We start from the raw sequence: 23,764 nt of genomic DNA on the forward strand, positions 1-23,764 counted from the left end.
TATCGAACGAAGGTGTTCATCAGTCATTATATCTCGTAGTCCACCCGGACCACAGTCTTGGGGGCGTGCCTTAAAGGCCCTGCCTTTAATGTCCTCTACGAGCTGTCGTCACGTCCGCTTTTCATCCATTCTAACAATGTGCCGGCCCAGTCACAGGATATGTGCGGCTTCTGTACGCACACACACGTGAATGCAACGCACACTTAATCAACAGCGATACAGGTTACACTGAGGGTGGCCGTATCAACTTTAACACTGTTACAAATATACGCCACACTGTGAATCCACACCAAACAAGAATGACAAACCGGAAGTACTAACTCTTCCGGGACACTACAAAATACACCCCCGTTACCAACACCCCCCCCCCACACACACACCTTGTAGCGTCCCGGAAGAGTTAGTGCTGCAAAGGATTCTGGGTATTTGTTCTGTTGTGTTTATGTTGTGTTACGGTGTGGATGTTCTCCCGAAATGTGTTTGTCATTCTTTTTTGGTGTGGGTTCACAGTGTGGCGTATATTTCTAACAGTGTTATATTTGTTTATACGGCCACCCTCAGTGTAACCTGTATCGCTGTTGATGAAGTATGGCTTGCATTCACCTTGTGTGTGCGTGCAGAAGCCGCACATATTATGTGACTGGGCCAGCACTCGTTGGACTGGATGAAAAGCGGACGTGACGATTTTCGGGAGGGGCACTGAAATTTGGGAGTCTCCCGGGAGGGTTGGCAAGTATGAGAATTAGCGGTGAATGCGGTGTTACCGCGGCATCGCCGCTTTATATAATCGGCGGGCCAGCTCTAGTGTTAATTTTATATAGCCTCAAGGGCCAAGTGAAATTACAGAGCGGGCCAAATGTGGCCCGCGGGCCAGAGTTTGACACCCATGGTCTAAGCACCACACACATGCCAAAATTACACCCGCCTAATTCCACTACAATGCATGATGGGTAATGTGCAAAAGCGTTTCTCGCCACGCGCTGCCATGTTTGGGTCATTTTAGCTGTCTGATGTTTCTGATTGATTACAAAACTTGAAGGAGGTCGTCTGGGAAGTAGTTCACATACTCTTAATATTCAGTGTTTTATCGTAGTGTCATCTGATGTGAGGAATTTGATAACCGCTAAAGTTATTTTTTTTGGCTTAGATGTTAGTCATATCTTGCTTTAATTTGTGCTTAGGCGCATCTATTCTGTTACAGTGGTGTCTTTGTCAAGTTGTTTGTGAGAGTTTCCAAAACTGTGAAGGTCTTGCATCTCCTGAGGCCGTGTTGAAGGATCAAACACTCGGAGATCAAACTTGAGGGAGTCGTATCTAATCTGGAATTATTTTAATTTAACCCCTGAGTAACTTACTCCTGCCTCAGCATTGGGCATAGTAGTAGTGGCCTTCACTGTGGAGTCAAGTGTCCAATGGCCACCTTGAGTTCCTCCTCACCTTCTCCAGTGGTTTGCTTTGCCCTTTGAGACCTGATTAATGTTTGGGGAGAAAGGTTAGAAAAGTCGGCAAAAATTTTCAAAATACCTACTCAGGTTCGAGTCCCTCAAGTCCCACGGGAAGGCGGGGATAAAAGTTGGAAAAGTGGTCAAAAGTCCCAAAAATGTCCAAAATTACCTACTCAGGTTCGAGTCCCACAAGTCCCGCCACCGGCCGCGCAAGTCCCGGATGCCAAAAATGTGGTCTTCCAGAAGTCGCCCATGTCGAGCGGGTTTGACACAAAACACTGGGGACGTTCCGTGCAGACATGCTGCAAATCACTCTCGTCATTCGATGCCAGTCGTATTTTAACGGCTGGCAATAGTCGCGGTATTTTGAACATTTTTCATGCCTCCACACCGACCATCTCACGCAGGGTGTCTAAACTTTTTCACTCGGGCTAAAAAAAAAAATGGCGGGGGGCAACTGCTTGTAAAATAACTGTGTGCGTGCGTATGTACATATGTATGTATACATGTGTACATATACTGTATGAATGTGTATATATGTGTGTATATATGTGTACATATACTGTATGAATGTGTATATATGTGTACATATACTGTATGAATGTGTATACAGTATATGTGTACATATACTGTATGAATGTGTATATATGTGTGCATATACTGTATGAATGTGTATACAGTATATGTGTACATATACTGTATGAATGTGTATATATGTGTGCATATACTGTAGGAATGTGTATATATATATGTGTATATATGTGTACATATACTGTATGAATGTGTATACAGTATATGTGTACATATACTGTATGAATGTGTATATATGTGTGCATATACTGTAGGAATGTGTATATATATATGTGTATATAAGTGTACATATACTGTTTGAATGTGTATATATGTGTACATATACTGTATGAATGTGTATATATGTGTATATATATGTGTACATATACTGTATGAATGTGCATATATGTGTATATATGCGTATATATACTGTATGAATGTGTTTATATGTGTGTATATACAGTATGTGTACATATACTGTATGAATGTGTATATATGTGTAAATATACTGTATGAATGTGTATATAAATGTGTACATATACTGTATGAATGTGTATACAGTATATGTGTACATATACTGTATGAATGTGTATATATGTGTGCATATACTGTAGGAATGTGTATATATATATGTGTATATATGTGTACATATACTGTATGAATGTGTATACAGTATATGTGTACATATACTGTATGAATGTGTATATATGTGTGCATATACTGTAGGAATGTGTATATATATGTGTATATAAGTGTACATATACTGTTTGAATGTGTATATATATGTGTACATATACTGTATGAATGTGTATATATGTGTATATATATGTGCACATATACTGTATGAATGTGTATGTATGTGTATATATGTGTACATATACTGTATGAATGTGTATACTGTATATGTGTACATATACTGTATGAATGTGTATATATGTGTACATATACTGTATGAATGTGTATATATGTGTGTAAAAATGTGTACATATACTGTATGAATGTGTATGGGCAGCGCTACAGGTGCATTAAAACCAAAACAAACAGGCTAAAGAACAGCTTCTTCCCCAGGGCCATAACCATCCTGAACGGACTGCCCCATTGTCCCTCATAACTGCCTTCTCTTCGGTGCAATAACCCATTCCACCAACCACCCTGTTTTTGTTTTGTTTTTTCATGTATATATTCATTTCACACCATATTCATTGCACTTCTACATTTTTTATATATTTGCACATTGTTTTTTTGTTTGTTTGTTTTTTCTAGCATGCACACATCGCACTGTATGGAATAGCCTCAATCTCGTTACCTTGCGTAATGACAATAAAGCTGATTCTGATTCTGATTCTGATATACTGTATGTGTGTATATATGTGTACATATACTGTATGAATGTGTATATATTTGTACATATACTGTATGAATGTGTATACAGTATATGTGTGGATAAATGTGTACATATACTGTATGAATGTGTACATATGTGTGTAAAAATGTGTACATATACTGTATGAATGTGTACATATGTGTGTAAAAAAGTGTACATATACTGTATGAATGTGTATATGTGTGTACATATACTGTATGAATGTGTACATACGTGTGTATAAATGTGTACATATACTGTATGAGTGTGTACATATGTGTGTATAAGTGTGTCCATATACTGTATGAATGTGTGTATAAAGGATAGGCTCCAGCACCCCTCCGCGACCCCGAAAGAGACAAGCGGTAGAAAATGGATGGATGGATGATATGTATATACTGTATATACTGTATGTGTATATATGTATTTATGTATATGTGTGTGTGTATATATGTGTGTATGTGTATATGTGTGTGTAAGTCTATATATGTGTGTATATTTGTGTATATATGTATATACGTATGTGTGTATATATATTTGTGTATGTATATATGTATATGTGTGTGTGTATAAATGTGTGTATGTGTATATGTGTGTGTAAGTCTATATATGTGTGTATATTTGTGTATATATGTATATACGTATGTGTATATATATTTGTGTATGTATATTTGTATATGTATATATATATATATATATATATGTATATATGTACGACATGTATATATTTATACATATACTGTATATATATATATGTACGACATGTATATATTTATACATATACATATACTGTATATATATATACAGTATATGTATATAGATGGCGGCGCGCACAGACGCAGCGGCTTACGGCTCTCCATTTCAGTGCTCTTTCTTCCTTCTTTTCTTCATGTTTTTTTCCCTTTTGTGCACCACCTGTACTGCAAACACCCGGTACACCCGCCAGTCACTCTTGGATATCGGTAACTCGCACCAGATATCTGTTTCAAGCGACTTTCACCACGAGCACAACATCCCAGATGACATAGCGAGAGCACAGGGCTCTCCGTGGTTTGTTGTCGGGTCTGGGAGACGGCGCAGACGGAGGAGGGAGAGGAAGCAGAAGCGTGGCCGCAGGTCCGGCGTCTTGCTCAGGCTTAGGAAACAACCCCACAAGCCACCTCTACCGAGCCTGTTCCTCTCTAATGCCAGATCCCTTGTACAGAAGATGGACGACCTGGAGTTAGAACTTGCTGGAAACCGCTATGTTCGGGACTGTTGTGCTATGATTATCACCAAAACCTGGCTTCACCCGGAAATACCCGATGCTAGCATGCAGCTAGCCGGACGCACTCTGCTCCGCCGGGACAGAACTAAGGACTCCGGTAAGAGCAGAGGAGGGGGGCTCTGTATCTACGTGCATGAGAACTGGTGCAACAACGGGACAATCACTGAACAGCACTGTTGCCCGGACGTGGAGTACATGTCTGTTAGATGTCGGCCTTTTTTTCTCCCGAGAGAGCTGTCTGTTGTTATCATCACGGCTGTGTATATTCCACCGGACGCCAAAGTAAACACAGCGCTCTCTCTTCTGCTGAACACCGTCAACGAACAGCAGCGAGCCCACCCCGACGGTGTTCATATCATAGCAGGGGATTTTAATAAGGCCAATCTGAAGACTGTACTCCCTAAGTTCTACCAGCACGTGAAGTGTTCTACAAGGGGCAAGAATACCCTGGACCACGTGTATACCAACATAAAGCACGCGTACAGAGCTACACCCCTCCCCCAGCTTGGACAGTCAGACCATCTTTCCCTCCTGCTCTCTCCTACCTACACCCCCATTAGACGCCAGGCCAGGCCTATCACAAAGACTGTTATGACCTGGCCTGACGATGCACTCCCCAAACTTCAGGACTGCTTCCAACACACAGACTGGGACCTCTTCCAACAACAGGAGCTGGAGACAGCCACAGGAACGGTGCTGGACTACATAAAGTTCTGCATCGGGAATGTGACTGTGGAAAAAACCATCCGGGTTTACCCCAACAAGAAACCCTGGATGACCAGCCAAGTCCGCACACTCCTCAGGGCCCGCGACGCAGCCTTCAGGTCAGGGGACAGGGCACTGTACAGTGTTGCTAGAGCCGACCTGAAGAGAGGGATTAAAAAAGCAAAGGCGGACCACAGGAGGTGCATAGAGTCCCATCTGTCCAGCAAAAACTCACGGGAGGTGTGGCGGGGCATTCATGACATCACGAACTTCAGAGGCTGCAATATGACAACTGCGGATCAGAGTGCGACACTGGCAGAGGAGCTTAACTGTTTCTTTGCCCGTTTCAAAAACCCCCAGCGACACTCATCTGCTCCAGCCCTGCCCCCGCCCCCACCGGGCTCCGGCGCCACTCCACTCACTGTACAGGAGCACAGTGTCAGACGAGTGCTCCTGGCTGTGAACCCCAGGAAGGCTACCGGACCAGACGGAGTACCTGGAAAGGTGCTCAGGACGTGCGCCCACCAGCTTGCTCCCCCCCTCACCAGGATCTTCAACCTCTCCCTGGCTCAAGCAGTCATCCCATCCTGCCTGAAGTCATCTACAATAATCCCGGTGCCGAAGAAGTCTCCCATCACCAGCCTGAATGATTACCGACCAGTGGCCCTCACTCCGGTAATCATGAAGTGCTTCGAGCGACTTGTTCTCCAGCACATCAAGGACCATATCCCTCCAGACTTCGACCCCCACCAGTTCGCATACCGGGCGAACAGGTCCACAGAGGACGCCATCGCTGTTGCTCTCCACTCTGCTCTGAACCACCTGGAGCAGCAGCAGAGCTACGTCCGGATGCTCTCTGTGGACTATAGCTCTGCCTTCAATACAATAATCCCGGACAGACTCTGCAATAAACTGGACACTCTTGGCCTCCCCCCTCTCACAAACGCCTGGATAAGGGACTTCCTAACGGACCGACCCCAGAATGTGAGACTTGGCCCGCACCTCTCATCCTCCCGCACGCTGAGCATCGGCTCCCCACAGGGCTGTGTGCTGAGCCCCCTCCTCTACTGCCTTTACACCCATGACTGCAGTCCGGGCCACAGTGACAACCTTACCGTCAAGTTCGCCGACAATACCACAGTGGTCGGGCTCATCTCCAGGGGTGACGAGGCTGCCTACAGAGAGGAGGTCCTGAAGCTGACGGCCTGGTCTTCGGAGAACAACCTCGCTCTCAACACCAGCAAGACCAGAGAGATCATCGTCGACTTCAGGAGGAGCAGCACCGACCCTGCCCCCCTCTACATCAACGGCGAGCGTGTAGAGAGGGTCCACACCTTCAGGTACCTTGGAGTCCACATCTCTAATGACTTCTCCTGGACAGTCAACACCACATCAATCATCAAGAAGGCTCAGCAGCGGCTACACTTCCTTAGAGTCCTCGGGAAGTACAACCTGAAGCCTGACCTGCTGCTGACCTTCTACCGCTCGTCCATCGAGAGCCTGCCGACCTACTGTATTACGGTATGGTACGGCAGCTGCACTGCAGCAGACAGGGAGAGGCTGCAAAGAGTGGTCAAGACGGCTCAGAAGATCATCGGCCGCCCTCTCCCCTCTCTGACGGACATCTACACCTCCCGCTGCCTCAACAGAGCCAGTGCCATCATCAAGGACAGCACCCACCCTGGCTCTGACCTGTTCCACCTGCTGCCCTCTGGGAAGCGCTACAGGTGCATTAAAACCAAAACAAACAGGCTAAAGAACAGCTTCTTCCCCAGGGCCATAACCATCCTGAACGGACTGCCCCATTGTCCCTCATAACTGCCTTCTCTTCGGTGCAATAACCCATTCCACCAACCACCCTGTTTTTGTTTTGTTTTTTCATGTATATATTCATTTCACACCATATTCATTGCACTTCTACATTTTTTATATTTTTATATATTTGCACATTGTTTTTCTAGCATGCACACATCGCACTGTATGGAATGGCCTCAATCTCGTTACCTTGCATAATGACAATAAAGCTGATTCTGATTCTGATTCTGATTCTATATACATGTATATGTATATATGTGAAGTGAATTACATTTATATAGCACTTTTCTCTAGTGACTCAAAGCGCTTTTACATAGTGAAACCCAGTATCTCAATCAATCAATCAATCAATGTTTATTTATATAGCCCTAAATCACAAGTGTCTCAAAGGGCTGCACAAGCCACAATGACATCCTCGGTACAAATCCCACATAAGGGCAAGGAAAAACTCACCCCAGTGATATATCTAAGTTCCATTTAAAGCAGTGTGGGTGGCACTGGGAGCAGGTGGGTAAAGTGTCTTGCCCAAGGACACAATGGCCGTGGCGAGGATGGTGGAAGCGGGGATCGAACCCGGAACCCTCAAGTTGCTGGCACGGCCACTCTACCAACCGAGCTATACCATCCCACATATATATATACGTGTGTGTATATATATACATATACATATATATGTATATATATTTTTATATATATTCATCCATCCATACATCAATTTTCTACCGCTTGTCCCTTTCAGTATATTTGTATAAAGCAATATGGCCATGGTTGTGTTATGGGTTGGTGTAGTACTCACACTAGACTCTGTCATGAAGTGTTCAGGCTTAGAGCTCAGTGCCCCCCCTTGTAAGGTTAACAACATTAGGATTCAGTGGGATGTAAAGGGGCGTGGCCTGTGAGTGGGCTAATCCTCTTTATTCGGAGCCCGGCTGGTTGGCTGGACTTCCACGGTCTGGACACACTCCCCTCGGTCACCAGCAGGACCCCTTAGAATCTGTGGCACCCATTCACTGTTTTTCCCAGTAGACCAGCAGCATGTACACCCCCAGGCACCAGCACGACGTGACTTTATGCTCACTTGGTCCCTCCCGCCAATCAAGTGGAAACGTGCTGACATCATCAGATTTGAAAAAGATCATGTGACCGTGCCCCTCAGGACCTGAATACAAGACCAAGGTTCTGGTGGTCCACGGACTGAGTGGTGTCGAATTCAAGCGTCTTTTGGTTAGACGTTTGTTTTCTTTCTTTAGCTTGCAACCTAACGCCTAGCGATCAGCAGGCTAAGTGTTAGCTAGCAATTAACGAGTTAGTTGCAAGCTAGTTATTAGCAGGCTATGTGTTAGCTAGAGATTTAGGCATGCTAGTTGCCAGCTAGCAATCAGCAGGCTAACTGTTAGCTAGCAATCAACAAGTTAGGTGCCAGCTCGTTATTAGCAGGCTAAGTGTTAGCTAGAGATTGGCACGCTAGTTGCCAACTAGCGATCAGCCGGCTAAGTGCTAAGTGTCACATAGCAATTAGCGCTCTAGTTGCCCGCTAGCTATTAGCAAGCAAAGTGTTAGCTACAGATTAGCACACTAGTTGCCAGCCAGGGATCAGCGGGCTATGTGCTAGCTAGCCGTTAGCGCGCTATTTGCCAGCTTCCGATCAGCAGGCTATGTGACAGCTGGCAATTAGCGCATTAGTTGCCGGCCAGCTGTAACCGGGCTAAGTGTCAGCTAGCGATTGGCGCACTAGTTGCCAGTTAGTGATTAATAAACTAAGTGTAAGATAGTGATTAGCCAGTAATTGCCAGTTGACAATTAATGGGCGAGGTGTCAGCTAGAGGTTATTATGCTAGTTGCCAGCTAGCGATCAGCGGGATGTGTGTTAGCTAGCCATTAGCGCACTATTTTCCAGCTGGCGATCAGCGGGCTAAGTGTCAGCTGGCATTTAACGCATTAGTTGCTGGCCAGCTATTACCGGGCTAAGTGTCAGTTAGCGATGGGCGCACTAGTTTCCAGTTAGCGATTAGCGGGCTAAGTGTCAGCTAGCGATTAGCCAGTAGTTGCCTGTAGACAATTCATGGGCTGGGTGTCAGCTAGAGATTAGCACTCTTGTCACCAGCTAGCTATGAGCGGGCTAAGTGTCAGCTAGCGATTGCCGCATTAGTTGCCAGTTAGTGTCAGCTAGAGGTTTGCACTATTGTCACCAGCTAGCTATTAGCAGGCTAAGTGTCAGCTAGCGATTGCCGCACTATTTGCCAGTTAGTGATTAGCTAGTAGTTGCCAGTTTACAATTAATGGTCTTAGTGTCAGCTAGGCATGAACACTTTAGTCACTAGCTAGCTGTTAGCGGGCTAAATGTCAGCTAGTGATTAGTCAGCGAATTCCTAGCTAGCAATCAGAGGGCAAGGTGTCAGCTACCTAGCTATTAGCGGGCTAAGTGTCAGCTAGCGATTGCCGCACTAGTTGCCAGTTAGTGATTAGCAGGCTAGGTGTCAGCTAACGATTAGCCAGTAGTTGCCAGTTTACAATTAATGGTCTTAGTGTCAGCTAGAGATGAACACTTTAGTCACTAGCTAGCTGTTAGCGGGTTAAATGTCAGCTAGTGAGTAGCCAGCAAATTCCTAGCTAGCAATCAGAGGGCAAGGCGTCAGCTAGCGATTAACATTTTAGCTGCCAGCTAGCTATTAGCGTGCTAAGTGTCAGATAGCGATTAACGCGTTAGTTGCCAGCTAGTTATTAGCAGGCTATGTGTCAGATAGCAATTAGCGCTCTAGTTGCCAGCTAGCTATTAGCGTGCTAAGTGTCAGATAGCGATTAACGCGTTAGTTGCCAGCTAGTTATTAGCAGGCTATGTGTCAGATAGCAATTAGCGCTCTAGTTGCCAGCTAGCTATTAGCAAGCTAATTGTTAGCTAGAGATAAGCATGCTAGTTGCCAGCTAGGGATCAGCGGGCTATGTGTTAGCTATCCATTAGTGTGCTATTTGCCAGCTTCCGATCAGCAGGCTAAGTGACAGCTGGCAATTAACGCATTAGTTGCCTGGCTAAGTGTCAGCTAGCTATAGGCGCACTAGTTGCCAGTTAGCGAATAGCGGGCTAAGTATCAGCTAGCAATTAACCAGAAGATGCCAGTTTACAATTATTTGTCTTAGTGTCAGATAAAGATTAGCACTCTTGTCACCAGCTAGCGAAAGGCGCACTAGTTTTCAGTTAGCGATTAGCAGGCTAAGTGTCAGCTAGCAATTAGCCAGTAGTTATCAGTTTACAATTATTTGTCTTAGTGTCGGATAAAGATTAGCACTCTAGTCACCAGCTAGCTGTTAGCGGGCTTAATGTCAACTAGTCCAGCTAGCGATTAACGTGTTAGCTGCCAGCTAGCTATTAGCGGGCTTAATGTCAACTAGTCCAGCTAGCGATTAACGTGTTAGCTGCCAGCTAGCTATTAGCGTGCTAAGTGTCAGATAGCCATTAACACGCCAGTTGCAGGCTAGCTATTAGCGGTGCTATACTATATAATATTTATGTTTATTTGAAACAATTTTACACAAGAAGTAGGAATTAGGGGCCCAATCGGTTGGAAAACGTTGGAGGTTGAAGACCATGATGCTCGTCTTCATCTTTCTCATGCAATGAATCATGGGAAAGTGGCGAGGGGGGCTTGATTGTGCAATATTTTCATATTTCTGTTGTGAGAGTGAGCGCTCCTGCTCCTGGACACAACCTTTGGATGGTGGGACCTAGGGGGGGGGAATGCGGGTTCACAGACTGCCGATCATGTAATCCTGGATTACAGCGCTATCATCCCGAGATCAGCCCAGCAGGAGGTCTTATCTCCGGCAGACTCAGACTGGGCGGGGCTTAGCGTTGTGCAAACGTCCACAACTTCCAGTTGCACTTCCTCATCCAATCACCTGAGCTCCTCTCATTGTCACGTGACCTCGTTAACGCCCTGCAAGGTCAGCCTTCGTTGTGTCCCCCGAAAGTAAGAAGGTCTCGTTCCTTCTCACGTTGAAGAAGAAAATCACTTTTGGAGCATGAAAGAAATGGAGTGAACCCACTTGTCGGTCATCCACTATCTGTATCTTTACCGTGGGAATTTTACGACAACTCAATTTGATTCCATGGGTGACCATTCGATTCAGAATCGATTCTCGATTTAAACCGATTCTCACATTCTTTTATTTGGTATAAAAATGATAATGAAGCAGGTTTCAGATTACAAAAGCTCCTCTGGGCTGCAACAAACCAGACAATTAATTAACTAACAAACTAAGTAACTGATGAACTAGCCGACCAACTAGCTAAACTAAGTAACTAACTAACCAGCCACATAAATAAAAAGCTGACTAACTAATTGACAAACTGCACGACTATCATACTTAATTACTAACTAGCAAACCAACTAACTAAATAACTAATTTATTAACTTACTAGCTGTCTAACTGACTGATCAACTAATTACCTAACTGACTAACGAGCTAACTAAATGACAACATGACTAACTAGCTCACTAACTAGCTAATTAACAACTTAATTAACAAACTAAGTAACTGACTGACTAACTAACAAACTAACTGACCAGACACATACATTAAAATCTAACTAACTAGCCGACTAACTAGTCGACAAACTACACAACTATCAGACTAAATTACTAACTAGCCAACCAACTAACCAAATAACTAACTCACTAGCTGTCTAACTGACTGGCCAACTAATTACCTAACTGACTAACTCACTAACTAGCTAATTAACTAACCAGACAAGTAAACAATAAGATAACTAACCACATAACTAACAAAGTAACTAATTGACAACCTAGATAACTCATTAACAATCTGTTTAACAAATTAACTAGCGAGCTAACAATTACCTACCTAACTAGCTTAATAACTTGTTAGCTGCCTAACTAACAAGCTAACTAAATAATAAGCTAATTAACTAACTATATATATATATATATATATATATACATACATACATATAATTATACATGCTAATGATAATAATAAACAATATACCATATATAATACTAAACATGCTAATGATAATAACAAACAATATATCATATATAATAATCATGCTATTGATAATAATAAACTATATATCATATATAATATTACTGTATACATGCTAATTATGATAATAATAAACGATATATAATTCAATATTATACATGCTAATGATAATAATAAACAATATATCATATATAATATACATGCTAATGATAATAATAAACAATATATCATATATAATATTATACATGCTAATGATAATAATAAACAATATACCATATATAATATTAAACATGCTAATGATAATAACAAACAATATATCATATATAATAATCATGCTATTGATAATAATAAACAATATATCATATATAATATTACTGTATACATGCTAATTATGATAATAATAATAATAATAAACGATATATAATTCAATATTATACATGCTAATGATAATAATAAACAATATATCATATATAATATGCATGCTAATGATAATAATAAACAATATATCATATATAATATTATACATGCTAATGATAATAATAAACAATATGTCATATTCAATATATACATGCTATAATAATAAACATATCATATTCAATACTATGCATGTTAATGATAATATTAAACAATATATCATATAATATTATAAATGCTAATGATAATAATAAACAATATATCATTATCAATATTACACATCCATCCATCCATCCATCCATCCATTTTCTACCGCTTATTCCCTTTGGGGTCGCGGGGGGCGCTGGAGCCTATCTCAGCTTCAATCGGGCGGAAGGCGGGGTACACCCTGGACAAGTCGCCACCTCATCGCAGGGCCAACACAGATAGACAGACAACATTCACACTCACATCCACACACTAGGGCCAATTTAGTGTTGCCAATCAACTTATCCCCAGGTGCATGTCTTTGGAAGTGGGAGGAAGCCGGAGTACCCGGAGGGAACCCACGCAGTCACGGGGAGAACATGCAAACTCCACACAGAAAGATCCCGAGCCCGGGATTGAACCCAAGACTACTCAGGACCTTCGTATTGTGAGGCAGATGCACTAACCCCTAACTAATTTTATACATGCTAATATTTGCAAGTCAGGCCTTTATGCATGAACTCCTGTGTTTATTTAGTGTTTAAATTACCCACAATGCACAGCAAGCCACACATGAACTGTATTCCACTGGACTGAATTAGATTTTTTTGGTCTTTTTTTAAAGTTTTTTTTTTAATAATATGCATGAATTACCAACTGCATTTAATTGTTATGTATGTTTCATTCCTGTTGGGAACGACGAGCAAAACATTTTAATATGGTTAATATGGTGTCCACGCTCCAGTCCAGTAGGGGGCGCTAGTGCACACGCGCCAGTTGCTTACCACCAATCAATCTGACAGGATTTTTTGGTCTTGCTCTCTTGAACTCCACATGCTGTTGACTTTTCGTGCATGTAGATATTTGGCTCCACCTCCAATGCTGCGTTTGGAACAAAATGTAGTTTCTCTTGAATCCTCCTGGTAAAGTTTTGTGTATTTTGTGTCTTGCAGTTGGAGGCTACACGTACAGGAACCAGCGCAAGCTGACGGAGGACATGGACTGGTCGTATGACGGTGAGACGCTTCAAAACAAGAAATGAAATTAGATTAAACAATTAAAATAGTCTAGATAGTACTCCAGGTTATGTCAAATACGCCAGTATGTGTCAATCCCAGAAAAAGAGACACCATGCTAACTTTTAAGCCAATTTGCTATGCTAGGTGTTAGCATGTTAGCTAACATTAGAATGTTAACTATTTTTTTTCTGTACATTTTGCCACTGTACACCTCATAGTCATATAATTTGATAGGTGACAGATGCTAAGTGTTAGCATGTATGCTAACATTAACTTTTTTTGCTATTTTCCAGCCGCACACCTCATAGTCATATACCTTGGTACAGGAGATATGTTAACGGTTAGCATGTTAGCTAACATTAGACTGTTAACTATTTTTTTTCTGTACATTTTGCCACTGTACACCTCATAATTATATAATTTGGTAGGTGATAGATGCTAAGTGTTAGCATGTATGCTAAAATTAACTTTTTTTGCAATTTTCCAGCCGCACACCTCATAGTCATATACCTTGGTACAGGAGATATGTTTACGGTTAGCATGTATGCTAACATTAGAATGCTAACTTTTTTAATGTAAATTTTTCTGCCATACACCTCAGTCATATAACTTGGTACGTGACATATGCTAACTGTTATTGTATTAAAACTGTCATTGCTAAAAATTAATTAAAAAAATAAAATCAATGTTTTCATGAAATATTGACATATTCAAGGCTCCATTACTTCATACTAAATATTTGACTTTGAAATATTTTTTTGTGGAAATATTACATATTTTTGTGTGTTTTCCATATGACAAACAAGTTTTCTTTGACAAATGAGGCAAAAAAATATATAAATAAAAGATAAAAAGATAATAAAAACCTACAGTCGACTGATAAATCTGAAGTTGAGATATAAGCGTGGAGAGGAAAAAAAAATTGTTATCACATATTTTTAACACTTTTATGAGTGGGGCCATTTGGGTCCCCTGGGTCTTTAGTGAGATGTTACCCTCTAAAAAGAACAGCTATGTGTGTACATATGTATGTATGTATATATATATATGTGTGTGTGTGTGTGTATGTATATATATATATATATATATATATATATATATGTGTGTGTGTGTATGTACAGTATATATATATATATATATATATATATATATATATATATATATATGTGTATGTGTATATGTATATATGTGTATATGTATATATATGTGTGTATATATATAATGTGTATATGTATGTATATATATATATAAGTTTATGTATATATAAGTTTATATGTGTGTGTATATACGTGTATATGTATATATATATATGTGTGTATATATGTGTATGTATGTATATATATATATACGTTTATATGTGTGTGTATATATATATATATATATGTGTGTGTGTGTGTGTTTAAATGTATATATGTATATGTATCTTTTTAAACTGTCATTGCTCAAAAAATAATGAATCAAAATTGTTATTAATTATCGACCTATTCAAAGAGCCAATTACTTCACATCAAATATTCCACTTTGCAAACAGCAACAAATGAAAAAAATAAAATAAAATTATAAAAAGCTGAAATGTTGATACTAATAATGAATAAAAACACAAATATTTGTATTAAAAATATGTTTTAGCCTTTTTATTAGCAATGTTTTCATTAAATGACATGATGATGTCACAATACTACCTTATTGAAATATATTAATAACTATATTGTTACTTTTACATACTTTAAGGGTCCACGCCACTGCTGTTCTTTTTAGAATATTAAATAGTTGACTATTGTTATTTATCAGCACCGTATTGCAGGGTTGTACTATATATTGGTACTAGTAAAGTACCGCGGTACTACTGAATGAAAAAAGGTACTATACTGCCTTTAAAAATACTTGTTTTTTCCATGGACGTGAGTCGACACACACACACAGATCACATACAAGCGGAAACAGTGTGGAGACAGAAGAGGCAGGATGGACGTATTTTGGATCAAAAACGATAAAGGTAAAATCTGAAGCGGCGCTTTGAAACATGGCTAGCTAGCGGCTAACGTCCCTCGACAGTTTTTAGCTACTTCTATATCACTAATGTTTATTAACAGTGAATGAACAAGTAGATGAATAATGTTGACAAAATAATAGAATGATAAATGATACAATATATTACTGCATACGTCCGCAGACAAATTAGGAGCCTTTGTTTGTTTACTTTATACTAAAAGACAAGTTGTCTAGTATGTTCAACATCTTATTTCGTGCATAAATTATTTTATTTTTAATTTTTTGCTGTACCCTTTAATTTAAAAAGTATCAAAGTATGGTAGTAAGTACTGCTGTTCTTTCTTCAATATATAGTTACCTCTTGGCAACTCATACTCACATTTATATTCTGCTGTTGTACACTGATTATTTGAGTAGAATATGCATACGGGAAATGGTCTTAAGTGACTTATTAGTGGAAATGAAAGTATCAACTAAGACTTGAAGCGAGCGGAATGTGTCCCTGGGTGAAAGGACACTTTGTGTAGTAGATGCTGACGTCAGCTGGTTTGTGGTCCACGTTCTCATGATGAACACTAAAGAGGAGGTCTGCTGGTCCTCCCTCCATTGTAGTCCAGTAACGACTATGACAAATTCATTCCACCGTTTGTCTACTCCAAACTTCGGAGCCGCTTGTTGCGCTCCTCTATTGTTTCTCGCTTTTCACCCGCTGCACTCACGTCTATTCACCGTCTCCGGGCGCCGACAATCCATTTTCAATACTTGCGTGCCGTGTGACAGCCGCGACCAAACATTTTACAGTCAGGATCGCATACGTACGAGAAAACAAACCAAAAAAAAAGGGAGCCACTTGTATACATTTTGTACATTAAAATGTTTCTGTGATTTTAAAATTAACATAAAATAATGTCGGCCTGTAATATGCCAATGTATGTATATATACATACGTACTGTACATACCTATGTATGTATGTATATGTGTGTATACAGTATATGTGTATGTATATCTATGTATAAAAGTGTGTAGTGTGCATATGTATGTAAGTATATATATGTATGTGTGTTTATATATGTATTTGTATGTATGTATATACAGTATATGTATGTATATATGTATTTGTCTGTGTATATATGTATATCTATGTATATAAGTGTGTGTACATATGTATGTATGTATACATGTATGTGTGTGTGTATATATGTATGTATTTGTATGTATGTGTGTATACAGTACATGTATTTATATATGTATGTGTACATATGTATGTATGTATACGTTAGGTCAGGAAAAAACACAGAGGCTATTTCATCCCTACAAGCCTGTTTCGCAGGTTTCTCTGCTTTTCAGGGGATTTTATAAATAAAAATAAATATATATAAAATCCCCTGAAGAGCAGAGAAATCTGTGAAACAGGCTTGTAGAGATGAAATAGCCTCTGTGTTTTTGTATATTCCGCTCTACCCCGGTATTGAGCACTGTATAATGGATGAATCACAGAAACCTCGACTATATGTATGTACGTATGTATATATATATATATATATATATATATATATATATATATATATATATATATATATATATATATATACAGCATATATATATGTACCGGTATATGTATGTATATATATATATATATATATATATATATATATATATATATATATATATATATATATATATATATATGTATATATATATATATATATATATATATATATGTATATATATATATATATATATATATATATATATATATATATATATGTATGTATGTATGTACATATGTCTTATTATTATTATTCAACGCTTAAATCGCTAGATCAACTTCAAGTCTGCTGTCCTACTGTCTACCACTACTACTGCCACTCTACTGTTGTTTTCAAGTTGTTGTTTTTTAAGTTTTTTATATTTTATGCCCTTTTTGTCAAAACACACATTAGGCAGTGTTGTACCCCCCAGAAAAGTGGAATATTTGATGTGAAATAATTGGAACTTTAATCAGACCAATAATTAATAACAATATTGATTTTGATTCATTATTATTTTTTGAGCAATGACCGTTTAAAAAAAAAAAATCCCACTGAAATTATTGGGGATCCAAAAGGGTCCCACTCATAAAAGTATTAAACGACTCATAAATTATTTCCATGTTTACTTTCAGCACTTAAGTCTATAGATGAACTTCAGATCTATCCGTCGATTATGATTTATTATATTTTTATGTTTTATGCCCCTTTTGTCAAAGAAAGCTTCATTTTTTTTATGGCAAACAAACACAATATGCAATATTTTCCCCAAAAAATATTGATGTGAAGTAATTGGAGCCTTAAATAGGTCAATAATTCATAACAGAGAGAAAGAAAAAACAGCCTGAATGGCAGCTATTTGTTATTATAGTCAATATTGCAACTTTTTCTCGTTGCATTTCACCTGTTTTCTCTTTTATTCCACTTTTTTATGTTTTTAAAATTTTTAATTGTTTTTTTAGAATGATCCGCTGGCTGTTAAAAAAATAACTGTGGGCCGCAATTGGCCCCGGGCCACACTTTGGACACCACTGTTCTAAAGTTTAGCATGTGAAGTTTGGTTCTTTTATGAATTTATGATGGGTCTACTGAAAATGTGACCAAATGTGCAGGGTCAAAAGTATACATACAACAATGTTAATATTTGGTTACATGTCCCTTGGCAAGTTTCACTGCAATAAGGCGCTTTTAGTAGCCATCCACAAGCTTCTGGCAAGCTTCTGGTTGAATTTTCAACCACTCCTCTTGACAAAATCGGTGCAGTTCAGCTAAATGTGTTGGTTTTCTGACATGGACTTGTTTTTTCAGCATTGTCCACACGTTTAAGTCAGGACTTTGGGAAGGCCATTCTAAAACCTTAATTCTCGCCTGATTTAGCCATTCCTTTACCACTTTTGACGTGTGTTTGGGGTCATTGTCCTGTTGGAACACCCAACTGCGCCCAAGACCCAACCTCCGGGCTGATGATATTAGCTTGTCCTGAAGAATTTGGAGGTAATCCTCCTTTTTTCATTGTCCCATTTACTCTCTGTAAAGCACCAGTTCCATTGGCAGCAAAACAGGCCCAGAGCAAAATACTACCACCACCATGCTATATATATATATATATATATATATATATGCTATATATATATATTTATATATATATATATATATATATATATATATATATATATATATATATGTATATATATATATATATATATATATATATATATATATATATATATATATATATATATATATATATATATATATATATATATGTATATATATATATATATATATATATATATATATATATATATATATATATATATATATATATATATATATATATATACATATATATATATATATATATATATATATATATATTCAATCCGCCTAATGAAGTGTTAACAGAAACTGAAGTTATCCGAATTTATACAACACAACCACCACTAACAACTACGACATCCTGTGTGTGGGTGTGTGGGTGTGAATGCGTGTGTGTGTGCGTGTGCACGTGTGTGCACGCTGATTAACCATCCTGGCCCAGGAGCCACTCTGCTGACCTGGTTGTGTGCTGGTGAAAGGAGAATAAGTTGTGAGGGTCACATGACCACCGATGCACCTGCTAATAGCAACAACGCTTAATTAGCACGGCAGCTGTTAACATCTGCAGAAATAGTCCAAGAAAACATCTGGCTAGTGAAGGAAACCCAGATCCCCTCCAGCTGACTGCACTGCTGACTGTATTTAGTTTCAGACACCCTGCTGACAAGCGGCTAGCAGCTGATTGTGTCTCTCCATACTCCCCTAAGTTCATAGTAATCACCTCATTACGGCAAGTAAACGGCATTTCTTAGTGTTTTTGTATCATTATTAATTCACTGGTGAAACATGTTACACATGGAGAGCGAGTCGGGGGCACGCATGCTAATAGCTAAGCTAATTGCTAAGCTAGCAAATAAGTGCTAAGTAAAGTTATAATAAATAATAAAATATAACAGTGAATTGAATTATATAGTGCTTTTCTCTAGTGACTCAAAGCGCTTTTACATAGTAAAACTCAATATCTAAGTTAGATTTAAACCAGTGTGAGTGGCACTGGGAGCAGGTGGGTAAAGTGTCTTGCCCAAGGATACAACGGCAGTGACTAGGATGGCGGAAGAAGGGAATCGAACCTGGAACTCTCAAGTTGCTGGCACATCCACTCACTCTACCAACCGAGCTATACCGCCCCAACAACAACTGTTTATGTGTCGGCAGTGGCAGACTGATCCATAAATTGGTGGTGTCGATACTAAAGGGAGTTTCAGTATATAATCGATACTAAAGTGTATTTTTTTTTTCAAAATAATTTTTGGTCATTGTTGTTGATGTATCCAATCTCGGGGGAAAAACACCAAGGAGTTGCATTCTTCTAGTTTCGGTTTTGCTTTGGTTTAGTTATTGTGTACTACTGGACCGACAATGATATAATATATCAGTATATATCGTATACTGTATATATATTACATATGTGTTATATTTTATATTGCTACTATGGTACATTTTTAGTCTACTTTATACCTGCATTATCCTTTCCATCCTTACACTTTCCATCCTTTGTAACTCAGCTACTGTTTGGAACAATTTCCCTTGTGGATCGTTAAAGTTTGTCTAAGTCTAAGTCTACTGACTTTTATGAAGTTTATGTATACAACAGAATAAAGAACTAGTGCAAATATTGCGTCGATACTGTTAAAATATCATTAGCGCTCATTGTAAACACATTGAAAAATGTACAGTTGATACATGTGATGGGTGCTGGTATCAGCCCATCTCACTCATGCATGACGGGTATCGGCAGCATGAGACACTGATTGGAAAATCCAGACTGTGTGGCGCGATGGCTTTTCAAAAGTTGGTTCTTTGACCTCGACAGAGAAGAACGTCCGCGTGAAACAGCTGGAGGTCGTTAGCTCGTTAGCTGCCAGAGAGGTACACCCGTGAGCCGTCGTAGGAATGTGGACACTTCATCATCGGGCTTTAGCGGCCTAAGTGACACATCGTGGTGCGATTGACTTGCCTCGAGAAGTCCATCGGTTCTAGGAACCATGTGTCATGTCCATGTCCTGTATTAACTCGCTGGTGACGCTATCTAGGGATGTTTAGCGTTAGGATTTTATACCAATATTCCTTATCCATACAGGTATCGATCAGTACTCTTATTGGTACAGAGGAACCTCCATCTACGAACTTAATTGGTTCTTCAACATGGTTCCCCAACTGAATGGTTGGTACAGTTAAGCGGAGTTCCCCTTAAAGGGGAACATTATCACCAGACCTATGTAAGCATCAATATATACCTTGATGTTGCAGAAAAAAGACCATATATTTTTTTAACCAATTTCCGAACTCTAAATGGGTGAATTTTGGCGAATTAAACGCCTTTCTATTATTCGCTCACAGGGCGATGACGTCACGTTGTGACGTCACATCGGGAAGCAAGCCGCCATTTTCTCACTTTCGTCGGTGTGTTGTCGGAGGGTGTAACAACACGAACAGGGACGGATTCAAGTTGCACCAGTGGCCCAAAGATGCGAAAGTGGCAAGAAATTGGACGAAATTTGAGGGTGTGGGGAAAGCCAACGAAATGGTCAATCGTTTGTTCCGCACACTTTACCGACGAAAGCTATGCTACGACAGAGATGGCAAGAATGTGTGGATATCCTGCGACACTCAAAGCAGATGCATTTCCAACGATAAAGGCCCTAGCTTCCCTGGCCTGCTGACATCAACTCCAAAACTGGACAGATCAGCTTTCAGGAAAAGAGAGCGGATGAGGGTATGTCTACAGAATATATTAATTGATGAAAACTTTATTCATTACTCTCGGTTTTACGTAAATTATTATACATAAACTGTGTTTACCAATAATTTAGCTTAAAAACATTTATTTTTTTCAATCATTCGAATACATTCGGGTAGTCTTGTGTAATGCAGTATTTTGTGTCTATTTAGGTATGGTTAACCTGAGTGCTGAAATTGTGGAAAAATATATGTTCTTAGCGCGCCTTAAATGGGCTGTCTGCACTCTCAAAGTGCATGTTGTTGCCAAATGTATTTCATATGCTGTAAACCTAGTTCATAGTTGTTAGTTTCCTTTAATGCCAAACAAACACATACCAATCGTTGGTTAGAAGGCGATCGCCGAATTTGTCCTCGCTTTCTCCCGTGTCGCTGGCTGTCGTGTCGTTTGTCGGTTTCGCTTGCATACGGTTCAAACCGATATGGCTCAATAGCTTCAGTTTCTTCTTCAATTTCGTTTTCGCTACCTGCCTCCACACTACAACCATCCGTTTCAATACATGCGTAATCTGTTGAATCGCTTAAGCCGCTGAAATCCGAATCTGAAATCCGAATCTGAATCCGAGCTAATGTCGCTATAATTTGCTGTTCTATCCGCCATGTTTGTTTGTATTGGCATCACTGTGTGACGTCACAGGAAAATGGACGGGTGTACATAACGATGGTTAAAATCAGGCACTTTGAAGCTTTTTTTAGGGATATTGCGTGATGGGTAAAATTTTGAAAAAAAGTTCGAAAAATAAAATAAGCCACTGGGAACTGATTTTTAATGGTTTTAACCCTTCTGAAATTGTGATAATGTTCCCCTTTAAGAATCAATGTAAACATGAATAAGTGGTTCTAGCCTCGACAAAAACTGCACACTTTGAAGACACTATTATGTATGTATGTATACAAAACCCAACACCAGTGAATTTGGCATGCTGTGTAATTCGTAAATAAAAACAGAATACAATGATTTGCAAATCCTTTTCAACTTATATTCAATTGAATAGACCGCAAAGACAAGAAATGTAATGTTCAAACTGAGAAACTTCCTTTTTTTTTTTTTTGCAAATAATCATTAACTTAGAATTTAATGGCAGCAACACATTGCAAAAAAGTTGGCACAGGGGCATTTTTACCATTGTGTTACATGGCCTTTCCTTTTAACAACACTCAGTAAACGTTTGGGAACTGAGGAGACTGATTTTTCAAGCTTTTCAGGTGATTTTTTTTCCCATTCTTGCTTGATGTACAGCTTAAGTTGTTCAACAGTCCGGGGGTCTCCTTTGTGGTATTTTAGGTTTCATAATGCGCCACACATTTTCAATGGGAGACAGGTCTAGACTACAAGCAGGCCAGTCTAGTACCCGCACTCTTTTACTACGAAGCCACACTGTTGTAACACGTGGCTTGGCATTGTCTTGCTGAAATAAGCAGGGGCGTCCACGATAACATTGCTTGGATGGCAACATATGTTGCTCCAAAACCTGTATGTAGCTTTCAGCATTAATGATGCCTTCACAGATGTGTAAGTTACCCATGCCTTGGGCACTAATACACCCCCCAGATGCTGGCTTTTGACGTTGCGCCTATAACAATCCGGATGGTTCTTTTCCTCTTTGGTCCAGAGGACACGACGTCCACAGTTTCCAAATTTGAAATGTAGACTCGTCAGACCACAGAACACTTTTCCACTTTGCATCAGTCCATCTTAGAAGAGCTCGGGCCGAGCGAAGCCGGCGGCGTTTCTGTGTGTTGTTGATAAATGGCTTTCGCTTTGCCTCGTAGAGTTTTAACTTGCACTTACAGATGTAGCGACAAACTGTAGTCACTGACAGTGCTTTTCTGAAGTGTTCCTGAGCCAATATGGTGATATCCTTTACACACTGATGTGGCTTTTCTATGCAGTACCACCTGAGGGATTGAAGGTCACGGGCATTCAATGTTGGTTTTCAGCCTTGCTGCTTACGTGCAGTGATTTCTCCAGATTTTCTGAACCTTTTGATGGTGAAATCCCAAACTTTCTTGCAATAGCTGGTTGAGAAATGTTGTTCTTAAACTGTTTGACAATTTGCTGAAGCATTTGTTGACAAAGTGGTGACCCTCGCTCCGTCCTTGTTTGTGAATGACTGAG

The 23,764-nt window shown here is 39.6% G+C and overlaps 1 protein-coding gene across 6 annotated transcripts in view; it reads left to right on the top strand.

Moving 5' to 3' along the window:
• Positions 1-23,764, top strand: part of ptprz1a (protein tyrosine phosphatase receptor type Z1a) — a 138,990-nt gene that overhangs the window by 24,530 nt on the left and 90,696 nt on the right. For all 6 annotated transcript variants that reach the window (XM_061924698.1, XM_061924697.1, XM_061924699.1 and 3 more), the window contains exon 2: positions 13,720-13,782. In XM_061924698.1, coding sequence (XP_061780682.1) covers positions 13,720-13,782 — 63 coding nt within the window. The remainder of the gene's footprint in view (positions 1-13,719; positions 13,783-23,764) is intronic.

Source organism: Nerophis lumbriciformis, linkage group LG29, assembly GCF_033978685.3.
Source record: "Nerophis lumbriciformis linkage group LG29, RoL_Nlum_v2.1, whole genome shotgun sequence".
Taxonomy (NCBI): Eukaryota; Metazoa; Chordata; class Actinopteri; order Syngnathiformes; family Syngnathidae; genus Nerophis; species Nerophis lumbriciformis.